General features: G+C 49.1%; 1 protein-coding gene across 1 annotated transcript in view; it reads right to left on the reverse strand.

The window, feature by feature from the left end:
- WNT4 (Wnt family member 4) overlaps window positions 1-23,397 on the reverse strand; it is a 44,916-nt gene that overhangs the window by 13,625 nt on the left and 7,894 nt on the right. The window contains exon 2 of the mRNA XM_036742615.1: window positions 1,436-1,671. Within this exon, the coding sequence (XP_036598510.1) occupies window positions 1,436-1,671 (236 nt within the window). The remainder of the gene's footprint in view (window positions 1-1,435; window positions 1,672-23,397) is intronic.

Genomic DNA, 23,397 nt, shown 5'->3' on the forward strand with positions numbered 1-23,397 from the left:
CTTGAAGGAAGCCAGGGAAGTCAGGAGGCATTCCAGGCCTGGGGAGTGGGGATGGTTGGGCGGGGTGTTGTGTACCAGGAACAAGAAGGCCAGTGGATCATAGGCAGGTGAAAGGAAGAAGTCGGAGAGAAGACTGGAAAGGTAGGAAGAAGGAATGTCTGCTTGCTTGATCTGACAGCAGAAGGAATTTCCATACTGGGAGTTCTCACGTCAGCAACATTGCAGGTATTTGACTTTGAAATATCTACGTTAGGGAGTAGAACCCAGGTTGCCTGACTCTACTTTTCAGTCCTGTCTAGAGCTGGCCAGTGAACTGGGCCATCCCCCTTACTTACGGGCCTTGGGTGGGTATCCAGGGATGGGGCATGTATGTACATAAAAGGGCTTGCGCGAGGCCCTATCTGTGTGTAGGATGGATGTATGGTTGTCCCCACATGGTAGAAGGCGGCATGGTAGAGTACAAAGGGCATTGGCTCTGGAGTTAGGGCTTGGTTTTGTTGTTTAGTCGTGTCCATGACCCCGTTTGGGGTTTTCTTGGCAGAGATAGTGGAGTGCTTTGCCATTTCCTTCTCCAGCTCATTTTATAGGGTTGTTGTGAGGATCACATGAGATAATATCTAAAAAGTGCTTAACACAGTGCCTGGCACATAGTAGGTAACTTCTTTCCTTCCTCCCTCCCTCCTCCCCTCCTTCCTTCCTTCTTTCCTTCCTTCCTTCCTTCCTTCCTTCCTTCCTTCCTTCCTTCCTTCCTTCCTTCCTTCCTTCCTTCTCTATGAAGCATAACTGATAGATAGCTTTTATGTTTCATTGCATTGGGCAGTTCTGTGGTTAAATCATGGGAGAACATGAACAAGAGTCACATAGGGTGGGCTGTGATCTGGCTTGTGATCTGCATCAGTCAGTCAATAAACATTTATTAAGCACCTACTAGGTGCCAGGTACTATGCTAAGCATCATCTGGGGAGAACTTCCAGATGAATGACGTCCTAGATTTATTGAAATGTTTTGAGTTTTAAGGCTTACTAAATGCTTTTTTCACAACACCTGGGTGTAGTGGATGGAATGCTAGACTTAGAATTAGGAAGATTTGAGTTCAAATTCCACCTCGCTTATTAGTTGTGTGATGCCGGACAAGGCCTCAGTTCCTCATCTGTATAACAAGAGGGCTGTATTGGATGGCCATTAAGGTTCCTTTTAACTCTAGATCCAGGATTTCAACTCGTGATCTCTTGTGAGAAAGGCAGAGGAAATTATCATTACCCACATTTTACAGATGAATGGCTCAGAGACCTGAATGACCAATTAATCAAGGGCTTATTAAGCACCTACTATGTGTTAGTCCCTAGGAATATCAATGCAAAGGATGAAATGGCCCCCCTTTCACAGCTGGCAGGATGGGGGGCCCCAGGACCCTGCCCCCTCCCCGTCCCCTCACCTTGAGTCACCACCTTGCCGAAGACTGGCAGGCTGTCCAGAGTCGAGCAGTTCCATCGTCGGTTTCGGAACTGGTACTGACACTCCTCGATGGCCAGCTGTGCCCCGCGCCGCACCGAGTCCATCACCTCCAGGTTCCTCTTGCACATCTGCACCTGCCTCTGGATCAGCCCCTTTAGCTTCTCGCAGGTCTCCTCGTCAGAGATGCTGCCCACCGAGGACAACTTGGCCAGGTACCTGGGGGAGGACAGGAGGGGACAGCAGGCAGGTGAGGCTGCAGCCCCACAGATCCACTCTCTGCCCAATCCCAGAAGCCCAGAGCTGGAAGTGATCTTGTGGCCCCGCCCTGAACAGGGATCTCCTCTGTGATGCAGCCTCCACCAGAAGATAACCAATGACAGGTACTCACTACCCCTCAAGGTCATCCATTTTATACAGTTTAGATGGTCAGGAAGCTTTTCCTCCCTGAATTATATTATATTAGAATCTATACTCTCTATACTAGAATGGACCTCAGAGGGCACCTGGTCAATGCCCGAGAGGCAGCATGGGTGAAGTGGACAAGACATTCAATTTTTAGTCAGGAGGATCTGGGTTCAAATTCTGCCCGGATTCTTGTTAGCTGTATGGCCCTGGTTTCTTCAACTAGAGCAGGGGTGGGGAATCTGCAGGCTTGAGGCCACACGTGGCCTTTTAGGTCCTCAGGTGCGCCTTTTGACTGAGTCCGAGTTTTACAGGACAAATTCTTTTATTAAGGGGATTTGTTCTGTGAAGTTTGGATTCAGTCAAAGGGCTGCACTTGAGGACCTAGAGGGCCACATGTGGCCTCGAGGCTGCAGGTTCCCCACCCCGATTTAGAGGCAGCTAGGTGGTTAGAGTTCTGGACTTAGAATCAGGAAGACCTGAGTTCAAAATCTGCCCTAGACACCTGCTTAGCTCTGTGACGCTGGGCAAATCACTTCATCCCTGTCTGCCTCAGTTTCCCCATCTGTGAAATGGAGATAGTAATAGCACCTACCTCACAGATTTACTGTGAGAACCAAATGAGTTAATATTTGTAGAGCTCTTTGCAAACCTTAAAGGGCTCTATAGCTTATGATGAGCTGTAATAGTTTTGTGGTTCAGTTGTTTCAGTCGTGTCCAACTCTCTGTGACCCCATTTGTGGGTTTCTTGGCAAATATACTAGAGTGATCTGCTATTCCCTTCTCCAGCTCATTTTATAGATGGGGAAACTGAGGCAAGCAGGGTGAAGTGACTTGCCCATTGGTAACAGCAACAAGAACTTACACAACACCTACCACATGCCCGTTACTGTGCTGATCACTTTACAATGATTATTTCTTTTGATCCTCACAACAACCCTGGGAGAGAGGCTGACAGAGGTTAAGTGACTTGCCCAGGGTCGTGCAGCTACTAAGTGTCTGAGGCTGGATTTGAACTTAGATCTTCCTGACTCCAGGCTTGGGGCTGTCTCTACTCTGCTGCTTCCCAGCCTTTCCAGGAGTTTGGCCTCGTCTGCAAGGTTCCCCCCAGCTCTGATGCCGTGATCCTCTGCAGCCCTGGCTGGAAGATCTCTAGTCCTGGGGATCCTGTCTCTCCTGGAGGCAGACCATTCTACTCGGAGACTCTTCAGCTAAGAAGTTCTTTCTGCTGAATCGAAATCTCTTTTCCTGGAACCTCCACCTACTCTTCCTTGTTCTGCCTGCTGGGATTTCCTCCAACTCCAGAAGACGAGGACCTGGGTTTGAATCCCACTCTGCCAGGCATCGCCTCAGTGACCCTGGACAAATCAAGTCCCCTCTTCTGGCCGTAGCTTCCCTTTGGGTCCCTTCCAGCTCCAATCCCTCTGAGCCCATGAGGTACGAAGGCTTTTTTCTCAGGGGTTCTGGGCCCTGCTAGAAACTCCAAGTTAGACTCTCCGGAGCTGTCCTGCCTTGGGGACCAGGCCTCTGTGCCAAGCTCTCTCCTGGCTTGGCAGCTGCTCTTTCCTCCCTTCCCTGCTGGACGCTAAGGGAGCCATGGGGGTGGGGAGGTGGCTGAGCTCTCTGCTGTGTCAATGTGCTCTGTCTTCCTGCCCAGGAAACACCCTGGCCAAGCACTACTAGGAAAAATCTGAGGTCCCTTGGAGTTAGCCAAAGTCAGCAGCCAGCACGGGGTTCCTGCCAGCTGTCACCCCTCACTACAGGGCTCCCTGGACGCCCAGTCAGCTCCTCCTCGTGGCCACCTCCCTCTCAAGTCTTGGCCCACCCCGCTGGCTGGGCCCCCAAGGTTCCCACCATGCTGAATCCTGTGGTGCCCTGGAGTGCAGAGGCTTTGATAAAAACTGCCTCCATGGTGCCTTAAGGTTTGGGAGGGTCGGTCAGCCCTTACGACTATTCAATTCAGTTCAATAAACATTTATCAAGTGCCTACTGTGTGCCAGGCACTGGACTAAGTACTGGGGATACAAAGAGGCCGAAGATCCCAGGGGGTTGCTGAAGGAAAGGGAGCATGACACAGTGGAAAGAACAGTGTATTAGGAATTAAGAAGACCTGGGTTCAAGTTCAAGTTGCCACTCTGAACCTCTGTTTCCTCCTCTGTAAAATGAGGAGTCTGGTTGGATTGGATGAGCTGAAGCCCTTCTGACACTAATAGTCTCTGATCCGAAATGCCGGAGTCAGCCTTGAACCCAAATTTTCTGACTCCAAGTCTTCTCACTCTACCGGGTACCTTCATTGCTGGCAATGATCTGGGAACCATCACTTGGTTGACTTTCCTCCTTGTAGGTCTGCTCCCAAGGCCTTCTCCTAACTCCCCCTACCCCCATCCCCTCAAGAGAGAGGCCTGGACCATAGGGGTCTCAGCCCCACCACAGGGTGTAAGAGTGAGAAGGTGCCAGGAGGAGAAGAACACAAACCTTCCTGAGCTGTGGCTCCTCATCCTCCTTCCCACACGCATCTTTCTTTGGATCCACATAGAATCCCAGGGCTCACAATGCCACGATCTCCCTTAGGATGTAGACCATAGAAAACCATTCCCCCAGGCAGGAAGGACCCCTTTGGAGAAACCAATGCCCCAAAGCCCCTGGACTTGCAGAATCTCAGAACTGAAAGCGATCTGGGATGGGTGACATCTTTATTTCCTGCAAAAGGAACCCCTGTACAACTTCTTGACTAGTAGTTATCTAGCCCCTGTTTGAAGACCTTGAGTGTTAGGAAACTCACCTCCAGAAGGGGTCCTTCTTGTTTTGGACAGCTCAGAATTTAAGAGATGACAGAATGAATGGTCATGGTTGGAGGTGAGGAAGGTATGTCACAGAAACAGAGACAGTTTGAGGGAGACAGAGTCAGAGAAGGAAGAAAAGAAATTGGGGGACTTGGACAAAGAAGAGATTTGTTTCTCTTCTGCTCACTTCATCCATGCACCCATCTACTCATCCATCCATCCATCCATCCTCCCTCCTATCTCCCCATCTATCCATCCATCTATCCATCCCTCCTCCTATCCATCCATCCATCCATCCATCCATCCATCCATCCATCCATCCATCTTCCCTCCTATCTATCCATCCATGTATCCATCCAGCCATCCTTCCATCCATCCATCCATTCATCCACTCACCCATCCATCCTAATTCCTGTCTTTTCCTACTCTTCCCTCTCTCCTTAGGGCTATCTTGCTTGAAGAGAAGATGGCTCCCTAGGGAAGAGATTCTGGAGAGTCTTATAAGATGACAACTAACTTATGTCCCCTTACCCCTGACCCTTCATCCCCTCACCCTCAGCTGCTGACCCTGGCCCCTTTTTGTTGTGAAGAGCACCAAAGGCCTGTAGGGGGCACCAACAGCCAAGCTTGTGGTGTGAATCTGTGGTTTCTCCAAGATACCCAGGCATGTGGAGGGGTCCACCACTGAAGGGGTCAGGAGTTTGCTTCCATAGACCCCTTTGCTCTGGGTCTGTTGGACAGAGGCTACAGTGCAGTTGGCCAGGCCACAAGGGATTGGGGAGAAGGCTGCTGTGTCCCCAAGATCCCCACAGCATTGGGGACCATGGTTAGGGGCCGTCCCTCCCATCCTCTTCCTTTCTCATGACCAGAGGCAGCTTTGTCTTCTCTCTGACTCTTACTAGCTGTGCGGGCAAGGTGCTTCTCATCTTTGGGCCCCCTTGAAAAGTGAGGGATTTGAAATAGATGACCTTTGAGGTCAGCCATGATCCCTCTCCTCTCCAAAAGACTGGCCTCCGATAGAAATAAAGTCTGTCTGTACCTCTTTCTCTCAGTATTGTGCGTCTCACACTCTCAATCAAGCACCAGGCACTAATTAATCAATTAACTATTTGGTTAACTAATTATATGCCATGCTAGGTGCTGGGGATACAGAGATGAGAGAAAAAATAATCCCTGCCTTCAATGAGCTTACCCTGTCTTAGGGCAGATACTATATAAACAAGGAGGCAGACTGGTATGGGGGATACAGCACTGAATTTGGAGTTGGAAGGTCCGAGTCCAAATTCTGCCTCTTCTACTAAGTACCTTTGTGATCTTGGGCAAGTCACTTGATATCTCTAGGCCTTAGTTTCCTATCTGTGAAATGAGGAGGTTGGACGAGATAGCCTGTGAGGTTCTTGTCAGCTCTAAAGTTATGATTCTACATACAAAATGCATTGGTTTTTTCTTTCTCTCTCTCTCTTTACACACACACACACACACACACGTATATACACACACATATGCACATATATGCACACACACACATATATACACATATATACATACATACACATATATACACACACAAATACTAGTTGACAGAGTCAGGATTTGAACTCAGATATTCTACCCCAAATCAAGTCTACAATTCAAAACAAACCTATTAAGTGCCTACTATGTGCTAGGCAGCACAGTGGATAGCGCCCAATGGCTTGGAGTCAGGAAGATCTGATTTCAAATGCTGCCTCTGCCTGTGTGACCCTGAGCATGTCACTTGACTTTTACCTGCCTGCCTCAGTTTCCCCCATTATAAAATGGAATAGTGATAGCACCGAGCTCCCAGGGTCGTTATGAGGATCAAATGAGATAACATTTGTAAAGCTGTTCTCAAAGTGCCCGGCATGTAGCAGGCTCTTAAATAAATGTTGTTCCTTGCCCCTTCCTCCCTTCCCTTCCTTCTAGAGACTTGGTGTTCTTACTTGTACACTAATTAAGGGATTTAGAACTGGAAGGGAATGTTTGGTGTCATTTAGTCCAGTCTCCTGGTTTTACAGACCAGGAAACTGAGGTCCAAAGGAGAGGAAATAAACAGCCCAAGGTTGTGCAACCAGTTGGTGGCTGAGTTAGGCCTCGAACCCAGGTCTTTTGGGGTCCGGTCTAATGCTCGTTCTACTTGGCCAGAGATGCCTAAGAGTTTGCACTTTTGTAGGAGGGAGTAGGACCAGGGAAGTCAGGATAGAGAGTCACATTTTCCAGACTAAAGCCTCCTGGGCACAAAGAGAGGCTGCCTCTTCCCGTTCCCTGGCCCCCCCCCCGCCCAGATCCCCCGGAGAGAAGGCTTCCTGGCCTGCTGGGCTGAGGTAGCATCAAGGTCATCACTCAGGGCCCAGCCCCAGAGCCCTGGGCTGCTGGCCGCCAGTCCCTGGAGGGGTTGAAGGAAGTCCTGGGCTGTGACCGGCATCATGCCCTACCCAGGCATGTTCCAGGAAAAGACTGGAAATCTCCCTGTGGAGGGTGAGTGCCACTCCCTGGGCACAGCCCCCCGACACCCCCGAGTTAGAATAACAGCGACTGCTCATGTTCAGCGAGCACTTAAAGCTGACAAAGTTCCTGCCCTCAGCCTCCTAAGGGCTGATATTCCCAGAGGGAGAAATAGACTCAGAATGAAGAGGCTCTTGGACGGGCTACGAGGCTGATAAAGGTGGAGACGGGATGTGGTGGCAAGGTCTTCTGGCCTGGCCCAGTGTTCTATCTGCTACCCCAGACCCCCCCTGCAGAACGCCACTGGCAGCTGGCCAACAGCCCACAAACCAGCTCCATGCTGCCACGATGCCTGCTCCTCCTCCTTCCTCCTCCTCCTCCTCCTCCTCCTCCTTCCTCCTCCTTGGTACCAGGGAATAGCAACCACCCGACTGACAGCACTTCACAGTAACAAAGCAATATCCTCTCACAAAATCCTTTGAGGTATTATTCCCATTTTTCAGATGAGAAAACAGAGATTCAGAGAGTTAAATAGATCATTGGATTTAGATCTGGGAGGAACCATAGACCATAGAATGTCAGAGCTGGGAGGGCCCTTAGAACACAGAACACGAAATGTCAGAACTGGAGATAATCAGTCCATCCTTTTCATTTAACAGCCAAGGAAAATGACTTAAAGAGAGCAGTGACTTGTCCAAGGTCACTGAGGAAGAAGGTACCAAAAGCGGGCTGTGAGCCCAGGTCTCCTGCCTCCATGTCCAGACTCCTCCATTGGCCCTCCATGCTGGGCTCCCCTCAGGGCTGGCCGGGGAGCGATTCCTGAGGCTCAGGGCTCAGCCTTCCCCCTCCTCTCCCTGCAGATGTTCGGCCCCAATTAAAAAATGATAATGAGGCACCTCCCCTGGGGGGGGGGCAGACCTGATGCTTGTCTGCACTGGGAATGCAGAGATGAGATAACATGTGATTCCTCCCCCTAGTCTAGGGGTGAGTGTGGGAGGGGCTGAGAGGTGGACACAAATCTCTGCCCCAGAAGTCAGAAAGTGAGAGCTCGTGGTATAGCAGATGGGGGTCGAACCTGGAGTCAGGAGGATTCTGAGTTCAAGTCTTGCCTTTAATACATGCTAACTGTGTGACCCTGGGTGAGTCATTCAAATTCTCAGTATCTCTCAGGCAGCTCCCAGAGACTGCAAGTTACAGACAAGTTGCTGATTTCCATCCATGGAAAGAGTTTCCTTACCAGGAGTTCCCCACATGAAAGAAGTTGGAGGGAGCTATGAGGTGGAGTGGATAGAGTGCTGGGATTGGAATTGGGAAGATCTGAGTTCAAATGTGACCTCAGACACTGACTAGCTGTGTGACCCTGGGCAAGTCACTTAACCTCTGTTTGCCTTAGTTTCCTCACCTATAAAATAGGGATAATAACAGCGCCTGCCTCTCAGGGTTGTTGTGAGGATCGAAAGCTCTTAGCACAGTGCCTGGCACACAATATACAAAAATGTTAGTTGTTTTCTCGTTGGTATTTCAAGTGTGAGGACGTGTGATTATATCATGTCTCTAGACTGTCATTAGCTTCACAAAATCGGACGTCCTGAGAGATTCACACAGGGAGGGCTGGAGAGGGATGATCAGAGAGGGCTGCCTGGAGGAGGCAACAAGGAGCTGGGCCTTGAAGGACGAGGAAGATTTCTACAGGATCTCAGCTTTCCCCCCCTCAGTCCCCTGATTAGGATCATAGATTGACAGCTGGATAAGAACTCTGAGATCATTAGGTCACTATCACCAATGCCCTTCTATTTCGTAACAGAGGAATCTCAAAGCCAGAGATGCTGATGTCACATAGATGGTAAATAATAGAGTCAGGTTTTGAATCCAGGTGACTTCAAAATCTAACACTACTTCCCACTGCCCCACCCGGCCTCCCAGTCTCTGGATCCTCCAAGGCCTGAGCCCAAGCTCCCTCAGGTTCAGACAGGGCATCATCCTAGCTGTTTCTGGCCTGGATTTCATCCTTAATCAACAACCCTCTCATCTCCAGGGTCCCAGGGTCCTCAGTGAGGCAGGGGCTTCTGTGTGCAGATTGGAGGGTTGGGAGTGGATAGCAAGAGGAGGGTCCTCGAAATCATCAGAGGCATCTTTTCGATCTCTGTCCCCCTCATTTCCTTGAGCTATGAGTTTGGGGTCAGATGGACTGATTCACAGACTTTCAGCTCTCTGCAGTCATCCTCACTCTCACTGTCATTATCCATTCGTGTTTTTAGCTTTCTGAAGTCAGCCAGTAAGTTAACAGGCACCTACTACATGCCAGTCTCTGTGTTAAGTGCTGGAAGATACAAAGAAAGGTGATAAAAGATGGTCCCCTGCTCTCAAGCTGCTGAAGCAAATGAACGAATCTTCCTGGGAATTTCAGAGCTGAAAGGACCCTCAGAGGCTATCTGATCCAATCTGAAATGGAGGAAAAGACCTCAATACACTAAGTGACCATCCAGGCTCTGCTTGAAGACCTCTGGGGACACTACCTCTCCTTTCTACTTTTGGATAGATCCAGTTATTAGTGAGATTTTTTCCCTCCCCATTATGTTAAAATTCATCTCTGTGCAGCTTCCATCTGCATACTACTTCATTAGATTCTCATAATGCTATTTGGTGGTTATTGACACAGGGTTCACTAGAGATGCCGTTTTGCTGATCTGAGAATCCTCAGAACTCCGCATGGGAAGGGACCTCGAAGACCACCTCATCTAACCCCCACATTTTTTGTAGATGGTGAAATGAAGGCCAGGAGAGATCTGCTCAGGGTCATACAGGCTACTTAGGATTTGAACCCAAGTCTTCTCTTTAAACCACAAAGGACTATAGAAACTGTGACAGTTCTTCTCTAAAGTTCACCATGAGCTTCAGCTCATGGATGGGTGGGCTTGCTCACCCTTGTCCATCCTCACTAGGAGAGACATTTATGCTGATTAGAGCCTGCCTCCAGAGACGGGGTCAGGAAGGGAGGAGAACCTTCCTCCAGAATTAGCATTGAGCCTAGATCATTCCTTCCTGAATTAGTCCAGGTCAGACCTTGTCCCTGGCTCTCTGGAAGACGTCCCTTTTCTATTCTAGATTTTGGCTTTGGGAGATGCTTTGGCTTCTCCGTTTTCCTACCCACACATAGAAACGGAAGCTCTGGAGAGGAAAAGCAGATGGAGCCCAGCTCATGGAGTCAATTTATGGGAGCCCAGATCTGGAAGGGCCTCTGACATCATTTGGTTCAATCCCATATTTTATCAGACTTGCCCAAGGTGATGCCGGAAGGGCCCCAAAATCCAGAGTGAGACAGGTCATTGTGGCTACCCCTCAGTGCGGGATCCTGTGTCCAAGTTAAGAGGAGCTGGGGGTATGCAGAACCCCATTTTTCTTCCCCCACCTCTGACCCCAGCAGGGACTGCTCTTCTTCCCACTGACCCCAACCATGTGGTCAAGTGCCCCCAGGGAGGAGAGGGGTATGGATGAGAGACTCCGCTAGGTCCTTGCTTTCCCTTGTTCACTGAGCACAGACAACTCACTTCTCTCTCTACCTCAGTTTTCCTACCTGAAGAATGGGATGGAGGTTGGCAAGATGATTTCTAAGGTCCCTTCCAGCTTGATATTCTGTTCCAACAGTTTGTGTCCCCAGGTCCCTTCCATTTTAACATTCGATGTTCTAAGCAATCCCCGCAGCGCCCCGCCCCACCACATTCGACTTTTTAAGCAATCTTCCCCCTCTGACATTCGATGTTCTAAGCCATCTCCCCCTCTGATATTTGACATTCTAAGTAATCTCCCCCTCTGACATTTGATGTTCTAAGCTAAGGTTCCTCCCATCTCTAACATTTTATGGTCTAAGGTTCCTCCTGGCTCTGACATTCTGTGTTCTGTGGCCTGACCAAAGACTAGTTAACAAATCAAGACAAAAACCTCTCACCACTTTGGTACCTGTAGCTGTCTTAAGCTGTCTAGGTGGCCCTATAGGCCCCGTAGTGATAGAAGGGAGCCCCCCCGGCTTATATAATGGCCTGACCTTTCCCCCAGAGACAGGAGGACCATCCACTCCTCCTGGAGAAGAAGACTGAACTCAAATATGAACAACATAGGCCTTTCCTGGAGACACTCAGAGAAGAAGGGACCGGTGAGTGGGTCCCTCGGCCCCTCAGCTCTCCATGTCCATCCCAGGCCCTGTAGAAGGACCTGGCTTTCTTCAAGCCACTTCTCTGGTTCCATCTTTAACACCCACATTTAGGCTTCTTCCTGGCCCTAAATACCAGGTTATTGATTTACCACCTGCTCCTGAGCTGCCAAGGATCTGAGCCATGCCATCACCATTGGTCAGGTTACCCTTAACTATCCCTGAAGATTCTGCCTGCCTGCTTCCCTGCAGCTGGGGGCGGGGGGAAGTTCCTCTATTTCTAAAAGGGTCGCCTTGAAGTGGGGGTGGCAGGGCCCTCCAAGAAGCCCCCTCCCTGTGCCTGGCTCCCCCTGGCCACCAGCCTGGAAGGCTTGAAGGCCTCAGGCCTGCCAGGAAGATCCGATCCCTTTGGCCACCTGCTGTTTTCATTAAACTAAAATTAGCTGGGCCAGCCCCAAGCTCTTCCAGGTTTCTTTCTTCCTTTTTTTTTTTAAATGTACAAATTCCTAGAGTAAAAATCGGACCTCTCACTAGCTCCTCCCCACTGGCTCAGCCTCTGGAGAAAGCCAGGCCCTTGGAAAGGGATAGGAAATAGCTGCAGGGCTTGGGAGGCCAAGGCAGCTGAGAGTGGCCTGTGCCCGGGTCCCACCGTGACCCTCCGGTTGCCCAGGTGGGGGCTGGGACGCCAGCCAGGCCATTGGAGCCTGGCTCTCCCCTCCCCCCTCCAGCCGTCCCCCTCACCCCAGGGCCACTTTTAGAGACTTTATGGCCCTCACCATTATCACCCACCCTGGGGGGTGGAGGAGGCCAAGCAAGGGGCCCGAACAAGTGAGGCGGGAACCCAGGGGCCTGATACAGGCACTCGAGGGTAACCAAAATAATGACGTTCATGTTTGTCCATCAACTTCAGGCTCACAAAGCACTTTCCTCAAGGCCCTACTGAGTGCTAGACTCCAAGGATGGGCCATTTTAGAGATGAGAAAGCTAAGGCAGGAAGAGAGAGAGGGAGTGCTTGGCCCTCTGCTTGACGCTGGTATAGACCCCACCTCTCTCTCAAACTCAGTTTCCTTTTCTGTAAAATGAGAGGGGCGTGCTATTTGATGCCTGAGTTCCCATTCCAGCTTTGAGAACTGTGATCTCAGGACTTGCCCAAAGTCACTAAGACTCTAAGACTTTAAAAAAAATTAACTTTTATTTTGAGTGAACAGGCATTTATTGTCTTTTCCTTCCCATCCCCATTTTTTTTTGAAGAAAAAAACAAAACCCTTGTAGCAAATATTGCACAGTGAGGCCAAACAAAGCCCTGTCTTGGTCATGCCCCAAACTGGGCTGTCCCATTCTGCATCTGAAATCTAGGACTTGTTCCTTCCCTCTCCCTCTCAGGCCCCTTCTCTGGAAAGGTTAAAGCTGGCCCTTCCTGCCTCCTGTCCAGAGGGGGTCACCTCTGCAAGTGAGAGAGAGAGAGGACTCGAGCTGCCCAGGGGCACCCAGGGGCCTCATGGCAGAGCCTGGACTAGATCTGAGCTCTCCAGGCTCCCCATCCAGAGCCCCTACCTCAGCACCAGGGACTGTCCTCTCTGTCTCCTCCTTCCGTGATTAAGCTGAGTGGGGTGACAGTGGCCCTCCATCGGGGGCCTGAAACTGGTGCGGTGTGTGTGGGAGTGGCCAGCTAGCCAGTCAATTATGGGTGGGAAGGCCTGGATTCAATCCCAGCTTTAGACTCTTATGTGACTGACCCTTTCTAAGCGTCAGATGTCTCACTCGTAAAATGAGGCCCATAGCACTTACCCCACTGGGTTGCTATGTGAGGCTCAAGTGAGGAAATGTCATATAAAGTCCTTTGCTGTCTGCCTTGGTTTCCTCATCTGTAAAATGCGGATCCTAATAGCCTTTCCCTCCCAGGTTTGTTGTGAGGATTAAATGATACTCACATTTGATGGGACACGATATGATGTAATACAATATAATATGATTTAATATATCTCATATAATGATTGTAAAGTGCTTGGCACAGCTCCTGGCACATCGTAAATGCTGTATTGTTATTATTATCATTTGGTGGTGTAGTAAATAAAGGGCTAGACTGGGAGTCTGGAAGATCTGAGTTCTAATCCTGCCTCTCACTGTGTGACCCCGGGCCAGTCACACATCCTGAAGTCTATGTTGTAGAACAGGTGCTGATGTGCCCTGGTAGAAGAAATTCTCTCTCCGGGAATTCCTTATACTAATAAAATCACAGGTCTGCGCCCTCCTCTGGCTCCCCCCTCCCTCCGCCCCCACTCTCCGCCAATGTAGGCTCGGTGTCAGGAAAAGCTTTCTAACAATGAGAACTGTTTAAGAATAGAAGAGACTGCCTTCGGACATGGTGGTTTTCCCTTCCTTGGGGGTTTCTAAACGCAGGCTGGCTGACTACACCTTGGGGGTACTGTAGACGAGAATTTTTTTTCTGAAAAACCCTAGGTTGGATAGGGGTCAGTGAGGTCCCTTCCAACTCTGAAATTTTGTGACTATAGGCTAATATTATAGAGTCATATTTCAGGGCCCCCATTAGCGATGTCTAATGCTCCACTATGGAAAGTGCCCTGGTTTTAGAGTCAGAAACCCCAAGTTCGAATCCCACCACAGATCAGAGAAGACGATCGAAAGGCAATGTGAGATAAGTTCAGATCCCTGTTCTGGCACTTGATGATGTGACTTTGGGCAAGGCACCACTCTAGCGGGCCTCGGTTTCCCACCCCTGGTCTAGATGATCTCTATGGGCCTTTCCACCTCCGACTGTGGGTTTTCAAAGACAATGTCGATGGAGCACAAGCCCTGACAGATCCTGCCCCTGGCTGGAAAATCTTTGATTACACCTGGTGAGGAAGGACCAGCCAGGCAAGGGTGGAGACCCATCACCAGAAGGCTGGCCACTAGGGATGGGTTTATTTTGGTCAAAATGACTCACGGAGGAGAACAATCACGGCTCCCGTTTTCATAACACTTTAAACTTTACAAAACACTTTCCCTGGCAACGACCCTGGGAGGTGGTTGGTGTGAATATCCTAATTCCCATTTCACAGATGGGGAAATGGAGGCTCAGAGGGGTTAAGTGACTTGTCTGAGCCAGAGTTGGCATTCGAATCCAGGCCTTCTGACTTCCAAATCCATCAATACCATATTGCCTTTAAATCTCCAGTCACGGGGAAAGGGGAAGGTTGTGATCTGTGACCTTTGTCGGTGGGGGGAGTACAGACGGAATCATGGATCTTTAGAACTGAATTACTTCTATCATGTTTTGCGGCTTACATGGAGACTTTCGTCATGACAGCCCGTGAGATGGCGAGTTAGAGTATTAGTGATAATAATGGCTAGTGTTTATATGTCACTTTAAGGTTTACAAAGCGCTTCATAGATATTACGTCATTCGCTCCTCACAACAATCCTGGGAGGTAGGATTTTTTACATTTTACATTTGGAGCAACTGAGGCAGCGGAAGCTGAGTAGCTTGCTCAAGGTCACTTAGCTAGAAAGTTGTCAGAGGCTGGATTTGAACTCCGGTCTTCCCAATTCCAAGATCCAACGCTTGATCCCCTGCACCACCTAGATGCCTAGAAGTACAGGTTGGACAGGATGACCACAGAGGTCCCTCTTGCCCCCAAGGACCAGTGATTCCAAGAGCACAGAAATCAACCCCACGTATCTCAGAATCATCAAGCTGGACCAAGAGCCCCCTCCTCAAAATCCCGGACGAGCAGTCAGTGAGTCTTTGCTAAGAGACCTTCAGTGAGGGAGAGCCCACCACCTCTTGAGGCAGCCCCTTTCTTTGGGCTAAGTTTGGTTCTCATTTCAAGAGAGAATCTACTTGTCCACAATTTCCACCCGCTGCTCCTACTCCAGTAGCCAAGGGGAAAGGGGAGGGTTGCTTTTGGAGTCTCTCTGTAAAGAGGGGAGTTAGACTAGATGGCCTCAAAGGTCAATTTCAGCTCCAAAATCTCTGGAGCTTGCTCTGCCATTGAGAGCCTCTCCACCTCAGTTTCTTTATCTCTAAAATGGGATAATGACAGTATTTACCTCACAAGGCTGTTGTGAGGATCGAAGGAGGTGATGGAGGTGAAATATGCCATATACGTGGTAGCTATGATTGTCCCATATCATGGACTGGAAGACATCAGTCACATTCCCCCAGATCTTCTGAAAGTTAAAAATCCCCAATTCTTTCAACTGATTCTCATATGATACATTCTCCATGTTCTCTTTTGGGTCATCCTTCTTCCAGATACCATCCAACTTTTCTCAGTCTTTCCTAAAACATGATGTTTATAACTAAACAAAATAGTTCAGAAAGGGACAGACCAGGGGAGAGTAGAAGGGAGCTATTACCTCCCTCCTGGGAACTTTGCTTCTCATTGTAGCCTAGGATAGCAGCCTGTCTTCTGCTCTTCTCTCTCTCTATGCCCCTCTGGGTCATCCCCTTTCTTCCTCTCATTTCCAGTCCCTCTTTAGCCATTCTCATCCTCCCTGCTGCCTATAAATATGCCCAGGTCTTCCCATCTTTAAAAGCCCCTTCCCTTCCCTTTACCTCAAGTTTTCATCTTGTACCTTTCCTTTTCACAGCCAAACTCCAAGAAAATTTCATCCACGCTCCTTGCTTCTATTTCTCACCTTCTGCCTAATTCACAACCCCTTGCAGTTATGGGTCCCCCACCACTCCCTTGAAACTGATCCTTCTAAGGTCACCAGTAATGTCTTCATTGCTAAAGCTGATGGCCTTTGGTCAGTTCTCATCCTTCTTGACCTCTCTGGAAACATCTGACCCTGTTTGACCACCCTCTCCTCCTCCCCACCCCAAGCCCTAGCTGCTGTCTTATTTTTGATGACAAGGCTCTCTCTCAGCTCTCCTCCTACCTCTTGGATTGTTCCTTTGCAGAGTTATCATCCATGACCCACCCCCTGCCCACCATATACCCATCCATCTCTCTGTCTCTCTCTCTCACTTCCCCCTTCCTTCTCTCCTTCTCTTCCTTTTCCCCCTCACTCTTTCTCTCTTCCTCCCTCTCTTCCTCCTCTCTCTTTACTCTTCCTCTTCCCCCTTCTCTTCCCCCTTCTCTTCCTCTTCTCTTTCTCTCTCCTCTTTCTCTTCCTCTCTCTCTCTCTCTTCCTCTTCTCTTTCTCTTTCCTCCTTCTCTTCCTCTTCCCCCCTCTCTCCCTCTTTTCTTTCTCTTTCCTCTTCCTCTTTCTCTCTCCTCTTTCTCTTTTTCTTCTCCTCTCTCTCTTCCCCTTCTCTTCTTCCTCTCTTTCCTCCTCTCTATCTTTCTTACTCTCTTCCTCCTCTCTCCTTTTCCTCTTTCTTTTCTTCTTTCCTCCTCTCTTTCTCTCTCCTCTTCCTCTTCCCCCTCTCTCTCGGTGATCTCATCCGCTCCCATGAGTCCCACTGACCTCTCCATTATGACTATCATGACTCCTAGCCTTAGTCTCTCTTCTAACCTCAGTCCTTCATCTCAAACTTCCTCCACTTGGATGTTCCCAAAGCATCTCAAACTCATCCAAAACCAAACTCATTATCTTTTCCCTTTAAGCCCATATTTCCTCCCAACTTTCCTATTTCTGTTGAGGGAACCACCCTCCTTCCAGTCACCCAGGTTTGTGACCTTGACTCTCATCATCCCTCAGCTCCAATATCCAGTCAATTGACCAATGTTATTGGTTCTACTTCCGCACCATCTCTTAAATCCATTCCCTTCTTGCCTTCATCCCTTGCTTGGATTACACAAGTATTCTCTCTTAGTTGGTTTCTCTGCCTCCAGCCTCCCCTCTCTCAATATACAATCACCAAACAGGTGCTAAACTCATATTTCGAAAGCACAGGTCTGACCTTTGTTACTCCCCAGCTCAAGAAGTTTCAATGGCTCTCAATCACCTCCTGAATAAAATAATATCATTTGTTTGTCCTTCAAAGGCCTTCACAATGTGGCACCAGCCTCTTAACAGGCTTCACACGCTCTATGTTCTGGCCAAACCAACCTGCTGCTGTTTCTTGCATGAGGCATCTCCTGTCTCAGGGCTGTTCCCTATGCTGAGAATGGTCTCCCTCACCCCTTCCCTTTAGAATTCCACTGCTCAATTCAAAGGAAAAGGGGGTCTTTCTAACACCCCTTCCCCAGATACTAGCGCTCTATATATTTTTTGTTTTTACTTATTCAGGGACATGTTGCTTTTCCTCACTAGGATGTAAGCTTCTTGAGGGCAGAGATTATTTTATTTTTTTGCCTTTTTATCTCTAGTATCTAGCATAGTGCCTGGCGCACAGCAAGAACTGAAAACATGCTTGTTTAATCTAATCCAATTACAGTCCTTCCTTGATATTACTTCTATGCTCATGGCCGTCCACTCTTGTTAGAGCTGGGACTTGAACCCGGCTCTCTTGGCTCCCAGTTCAGGTCTTCTCTCACTACATCTTATGCATAAGTCATCTTTTTGTGTACAAGGGATTTAACTGTTGCACAGAGAAGAGCTGAGAGTCTCTGATCAGGGCCTTGGGGCTGGGGAGCTTTTTGTGGACTTTCTTTTCCCCAGGTGCACACTGGAGGGGATGGGATGCAGGGGCAGTCCCTAGAGTCAGGTTTGCAGTGAGACCCAGGGCTTTGTAGGAGAGTTGACAGGGCTGGCACAGGTTTGGGCCAGCAGAAACAGAAGGGTTTGGCACCAAGTCCGTAGGTATTGCTTATTCCTCATCCTTCCCCCTGGGGACTTCCTTGTTGATGGCCAGATGGGTGGGTGGGAAGGGGATGGAAGGCCCCATTGGGCTCATTCGGCTGGATGGAGCCAAGTGCTGACCTAGCTGTGGCCGCCTTAGTCACCGTGAGGGCATTCGTGTCCCTAGAGCCTGATTCATGGGAAAGTTGAGTGGTTGTTGGGGTAACATACCATCCCCATCCCTGGGAAACCCACTTCCCTCCACATCCTGGCTCGGAAAGCTCTGCCTCCACCCCACTTCCTATTTGAGAGTCAGGCCCTGTACTATTCATGCTAAGGTACTAGCTTCCTTTCTCTGAGTGTCTGGTCAGGCGGCTCCTGTCTAGAAGGCATAGAACCCCTTTCTTATCTCTGAAGGCCCAATTCTCCTTAGGATCAGAGATTCGGGGATAGGAGGGACCTTGGGGGTCATGGAGTCCAACCTTTTCATTTTATAGATGAGGAAACAGACCTAGAAAGGTGGAAAAAAATGGCTTAAGGGTATCTGAGGCAGGATTCGAACCCAGGTTTTATATATTCTATGTCTAGTGACCTATCTTTGAGGGCCTTGTTCTCCACTTTCTATCCTGAGTGTCCAGGTACCCCTCCCTGCTTCCTATCTCTGAGGGCCCAGGCTCTCACTTCCCATCTCTAAAGTTCCGCATTTCTTCCTATAGCTGAGCACTTTCTCCTATAACACCCCTGGGTGGTGGGTGTACAAGTATCATAAGTCCCATTCCACAGAGAGAGAAAAGGAGGCTCAGGGAGGGTGATGCGTCCAAGGTCATACCACCTGTGAGGGTCAGAGCAGGGATGGGACACCCAGTCTTCTGCCTGTGTCTCTGAACACCAGTGGCCTCTAAGATTCTGCCCTCACAACCCAGCTGCCTCAGCTTATTTCTGAGAGTCCATTCACCTTTTTCTGCCTAATGGCTCAGGCCCCCGACCTCCTGTTCCAAGGGCCCAGTCCTCTCCCCCAGTCTTATTTCTGAGAGTCTCTCCCCCACTTTCTGTCTTGATGGACCAGCTCCTTGCATCTTCTAGCCTTCAGTCCCAGCCCCCCTCACTTATCTTTGGGGAGTCTAGCTCTGCCCATTTCCTATTGTGATGGCACTGCTCCCCAGCTGCATCTCTCAGGGTTTCAGCATCTCCAGCTTCTTTTCCTAGGTCATACAATGGATAGCGCACTGGCCCTGGAGTCAGGAAGACTTATATTCAAATCCTGCCTGAGACCCTTAATAACGGTGTGACCCTGGATAACTCACTTAACCGTTCATAGCCTCACTATTCTCATCTGTAAAACAGGGATAATATAACGATAGCTCCTACCTCCCAGGGCAAGGTAGCTGGGGCCTAACAGACCCTCAGAGAGAGGAAGTGGGATAGGGGTCATGCATTCAGAGCTAGAAAGTGTCCCAGGGATGGGGAGGGATTTTGCCCCAACAACCACTGCCTTTCCCAATGATCAAACAAGATAACATATGTAAAGTGTTTTGCAAATCTTAAGGTATATAAATGCTAGCTATTTCCTGTGGGCCCTATCTCCCCAACCAAGTTCCTGGGGCTCTTTTCTGCCCCTCCCCTGCATCCAAATATTGGTGAAAGGGCATTTCTCTGGATTCTTCCTCCCAGGGGAACTGGCAAGGCCCTAGGTGGGGCTGGCAGCAGCAGTAGCCAAGGCTGTTGGGGAATCCCCAGTCCTGGCAGCGTCCCTTCCTTGGGTGCAGAGCTATCTGGGTGCTACTAGGCCCATACTGGTAAGGCTGTCTGCACCATTGGAGCCCAGGCCTGGAGGGAAGGAATGGGGACCAGGTGTTTTTGTAATGGTTATCTCAGGATCAGGGTACTGGGTGCATAGTTTACCCAACAATCAACTCCACTTTAGGGGAGATTCCTATCTAGTCCAGGCTGGATTCCTCAACCCCTTCTCCCCACCCCCACTCCCCTGCCAGCATTTCCCAACCAATTCCTAGGGACCAAAGACACAATATTTAGTTCATCTGTAGGAAAAGTGAACAATCAGATTGGTGTTCAGAGGACTCCAGGACGGTTGATTTGAAAGGTTGGGCTGTCTCCCCCTGGACAAAAGAAAATCTCTCCCAGTTACAGCTTTGCAAAGGCTTCCCCACCCTGCCCCTTCACCTCCCAGCTCTGACACACAATCCATCCTGTTACCTTCTCTTAGAAATACCCACTCTATTCACAGAATGAAGGACCGCATCCCAGAATCATAGTTCCAGATATTTCAGACTCCCCCCACCCCCAAATCATGGAGAAGCAGAAATAGAAATAAGGAATGGCAGAAATAAAGAATGACAGATACAGAGTCAGACACCTTGAGGCTGAGTCCTGACTTAGATATTGGACTCCCTAACTGCCCAACAATGGGCAAGCCATTTCATTTTTTCTGAGTCTCAGAGGTTTCCTTCTTTGTCCTCACCCCCAGAATTCCAAAATGTTTTACAGAATGGTTGGAATAATTCAGAACTTAACCAACCATATATTAGGGTCTTTGTTGGCTGTTTTTGTCTTTATTTTTTTTTACCTATGCCAATCTGATGGGTGGAAGGTGAAACCTCGCAGTATTTCTCTTTTTAGTTGTGATTTGGAGAAGTTTTCTATATCATTGTCGATCTTTGACACTTTGTTTACGTCTTTTACTTCATCTCCATTGGGGATGTCTCTTAATTTTATCTGGATATATTTGTGTCAATTCCCTCTATACTTTGGATATCAGACTTTTATTTGAGATACACGATCTAACGGTTTTTGCCTTCTTGATAATTTTTCTTCTTATTCAAGTTGTATCGATTTTGTTTCTGCAAAAAATGGACATTTTATATAATTGAAATTGTCTGTTTTCTTTTGAATGCTCATTTCTATAACCCTTGCTTGGTTTAGAATTTTCCCCTTCTTTTTGGTTTTTGTCTATTTAAAAAAAATTACATTTTATGTTTAGGTCACCTGATATGGTCATAGTTCTATTACATGCATCATAGGGCTGTTAGGAGTAAAATGTTTCCTACATCCTAAAGTGCTTTAGCAACGGGAACTGTTACTGTTGTGGGGAACCAGAGGATGCTTGAGGAGGTGATATGGGGAAATGGGAAGAGGACAAGCATTACAAAGTGCCTATTATGCGTTAGCTACATCACTAAGTGCTTCACAAATATTAACTCATTTGAGTTATGTGTCTGTGCTAGGAATAAAATGTCTCTTCTGCTCCAGGCAAGGCTCTAAATGAGATCAGAAAGAAGCAAGGATTCAAACTGAGAAGCAAAAGAACTCAAGGTAATTCCTCCCTTTCCTTTCCCCGCCTCCCCAACCCAATTTTTATTGTTGTTCAGTTGTTTCAGACTCTCCGTGACCTCATCTAGGGTTTTCTTGGCAGAGATGCTGAAGTGGTTTGCCATTTCCTTCTCCAGCTCATTTTACAGGTGAGGAAACTGAGGCAAACAGGGTAAAGTGACTTGCCCAGGAGCACACAGCTAGTGAGTGTCTGAGGCCAGGATTTGAACTCACGAAGATGAGTCTTCCTGACTTCAGGCCATTGCTCTATCTACTATGGCGCCCCCTAGCTGCCCTTCTAAGGTTGGTATAGCTTAGTAAGTGTTAGAGCCAGGATTCACACCCAGCTCTTTCCTGACCCCAAGTCCAGTGCTCTTTCTACTATTACTGAACTGCCTAAGGGAGTCATTTCAGAGCAGCAGCAACCCATATCACCAGGGGACCCCCAGGAATCAGATCTCCCCTTTCTTTCCCTGCACTGGGTTCCTGCTCTCTCTGCAGACGTCATGTTTTTCTCAGACTAGATTCTTTCCCGTCTGGGAAAGACCTCCTTCCTTTCCTCTCTCTCCTGGCCTCTGCTCAGCCCGGTTCCCTCAGACCTGGAATTCTCTGATGGGTTGGATTTTTTTTTTTTTGCAATGGTTTGGTGTAAAGTGTGCCTGGAAGGAAGGTGGGGTGGGGGGAGGGAGGGAGGTTCAGGGAATGCTGCTGATGGGGGTCACTGCAGGGAGCGGGCCTCCTTCTGCCCTTGGCTAAGTCACAGAGGATGAGATTTGGGAAGCAGAGATAAAACCTGGCAGTCCCCATGGGGAAATCTGGAGACAGACCCAGTCGGGTCACAGGGTCACTTTCCAGCTGGGTTGAAAGCATCGGAGTTTGTTGAGGGAGTGGATTTAACAAACAATCCTTTGGTTTCAGTATCTGAAATTGGTCATAAGATGCAGATGCCGAAAGGACCTTAGGATGTAAGAGCTTAGAATGTCTGAGCCAGAAGGGCCCTTAGAACACAGAATGTCAGAGCTGGGAGGGCCCTTAGAATCCAGTTTGTCAGAGCTGGTAGAGCCCTTAGAACATAGGATGTCAGAGCTGGGAGGGGCCTTAGAACACAGAATGTCAGAGCTGATAGAGCCTTTAGAATACAGAATATCAGAGCTGGGATGGGTCTTAGAACACAGAATGTCAGAACTGGGATGGGTCTTAGAACTTAGAATGTCATAGCTGGAATGGGCCTTAGAACACAGAAAGTCAGAGCTGGGAGGGCTCTTAGACCATAGGGTGTCAGGGCTGGGAGGGGCCTTAGGACACAGAAAGTCAGAGCTGTGAGAGCCCTTAGAACATAGGAGGTCAGGGCTGGGAGGGAACCTAGAACACAGAATGTCAGAGCTGAGAGGAAGCTTAGAGATAGTCTAATTCACTGCCCTTATATGACAAAGGTGGGGAGTAAAGTCTGAAGAAGGGGCAGTGACTTGTCTAAGGTCAATAGCTGTGCTGGGACTTGACTTCCCTTGTGGTACTCTTTCCTAGTCCTAGTACATCATACTCAGGCAGTGCTGCTCCTTTTAAAGCTAAGTTTAGGGAGGAGGGGTGGGCATTGGTCCCCTTCTCCCACTCCCCCCATTCTCCCCTAAGCCTAACTGGCTCTGTGGGTTGCTTCAGGGCCTTGTCTGAGGAGTCTGGGAGGAGAGTTTGGTGTGAGCAAGACACTTTCCAAACAGAGCCAGAGGGCCGGGAGTTGGGCGAGTTTTGACAGGTTTGGGGAGCCCCTTCTTGTCAGACGCAGGCTGAGCCACTCAGCTGCTAATCCAGGAGCCCCAGAGAAAAATCAGAAAGGAGCAGACAGCAGCTGGGTCATGGGGGTGCCTGAGCCAACCCTTCTGGAATGCCCTGATCTTCAGGCCTCACGAGGCAGAGGGAGAGAGGGCATCCATTCTGGCTCTCAGGGCCATAGCCTGGGGTGAGGGTCAGGTACACCACACATGCATGCATGCACCTTCTAGACACATACCTGTACACGTGACTACACTGGCCCAGACCCTGGGCTTCAGGGACTGGAACCTAAGCCTATGAGAAGGGAGAAGGGACAAGGACTGAACCCAACCTAAGTCCAGACCCGGGTCCTCGGAGTGGATTCAAGGCCATGGAGCC

This window comes from Trichosurus vulpecula, chromosome 2, assembly GCF_011100635.1.
Source record: "Trichosurus vulpecula isolate mTriVul1 chromosome 2, mTriVul1.pri, whole genome shotgun sequence".
NCBI lineage: Eukaryota > Metazoa > Chordata > Mammalia > Diprotodontia > Phalangeridae > Trichosurus > Trichosurus vulpecula.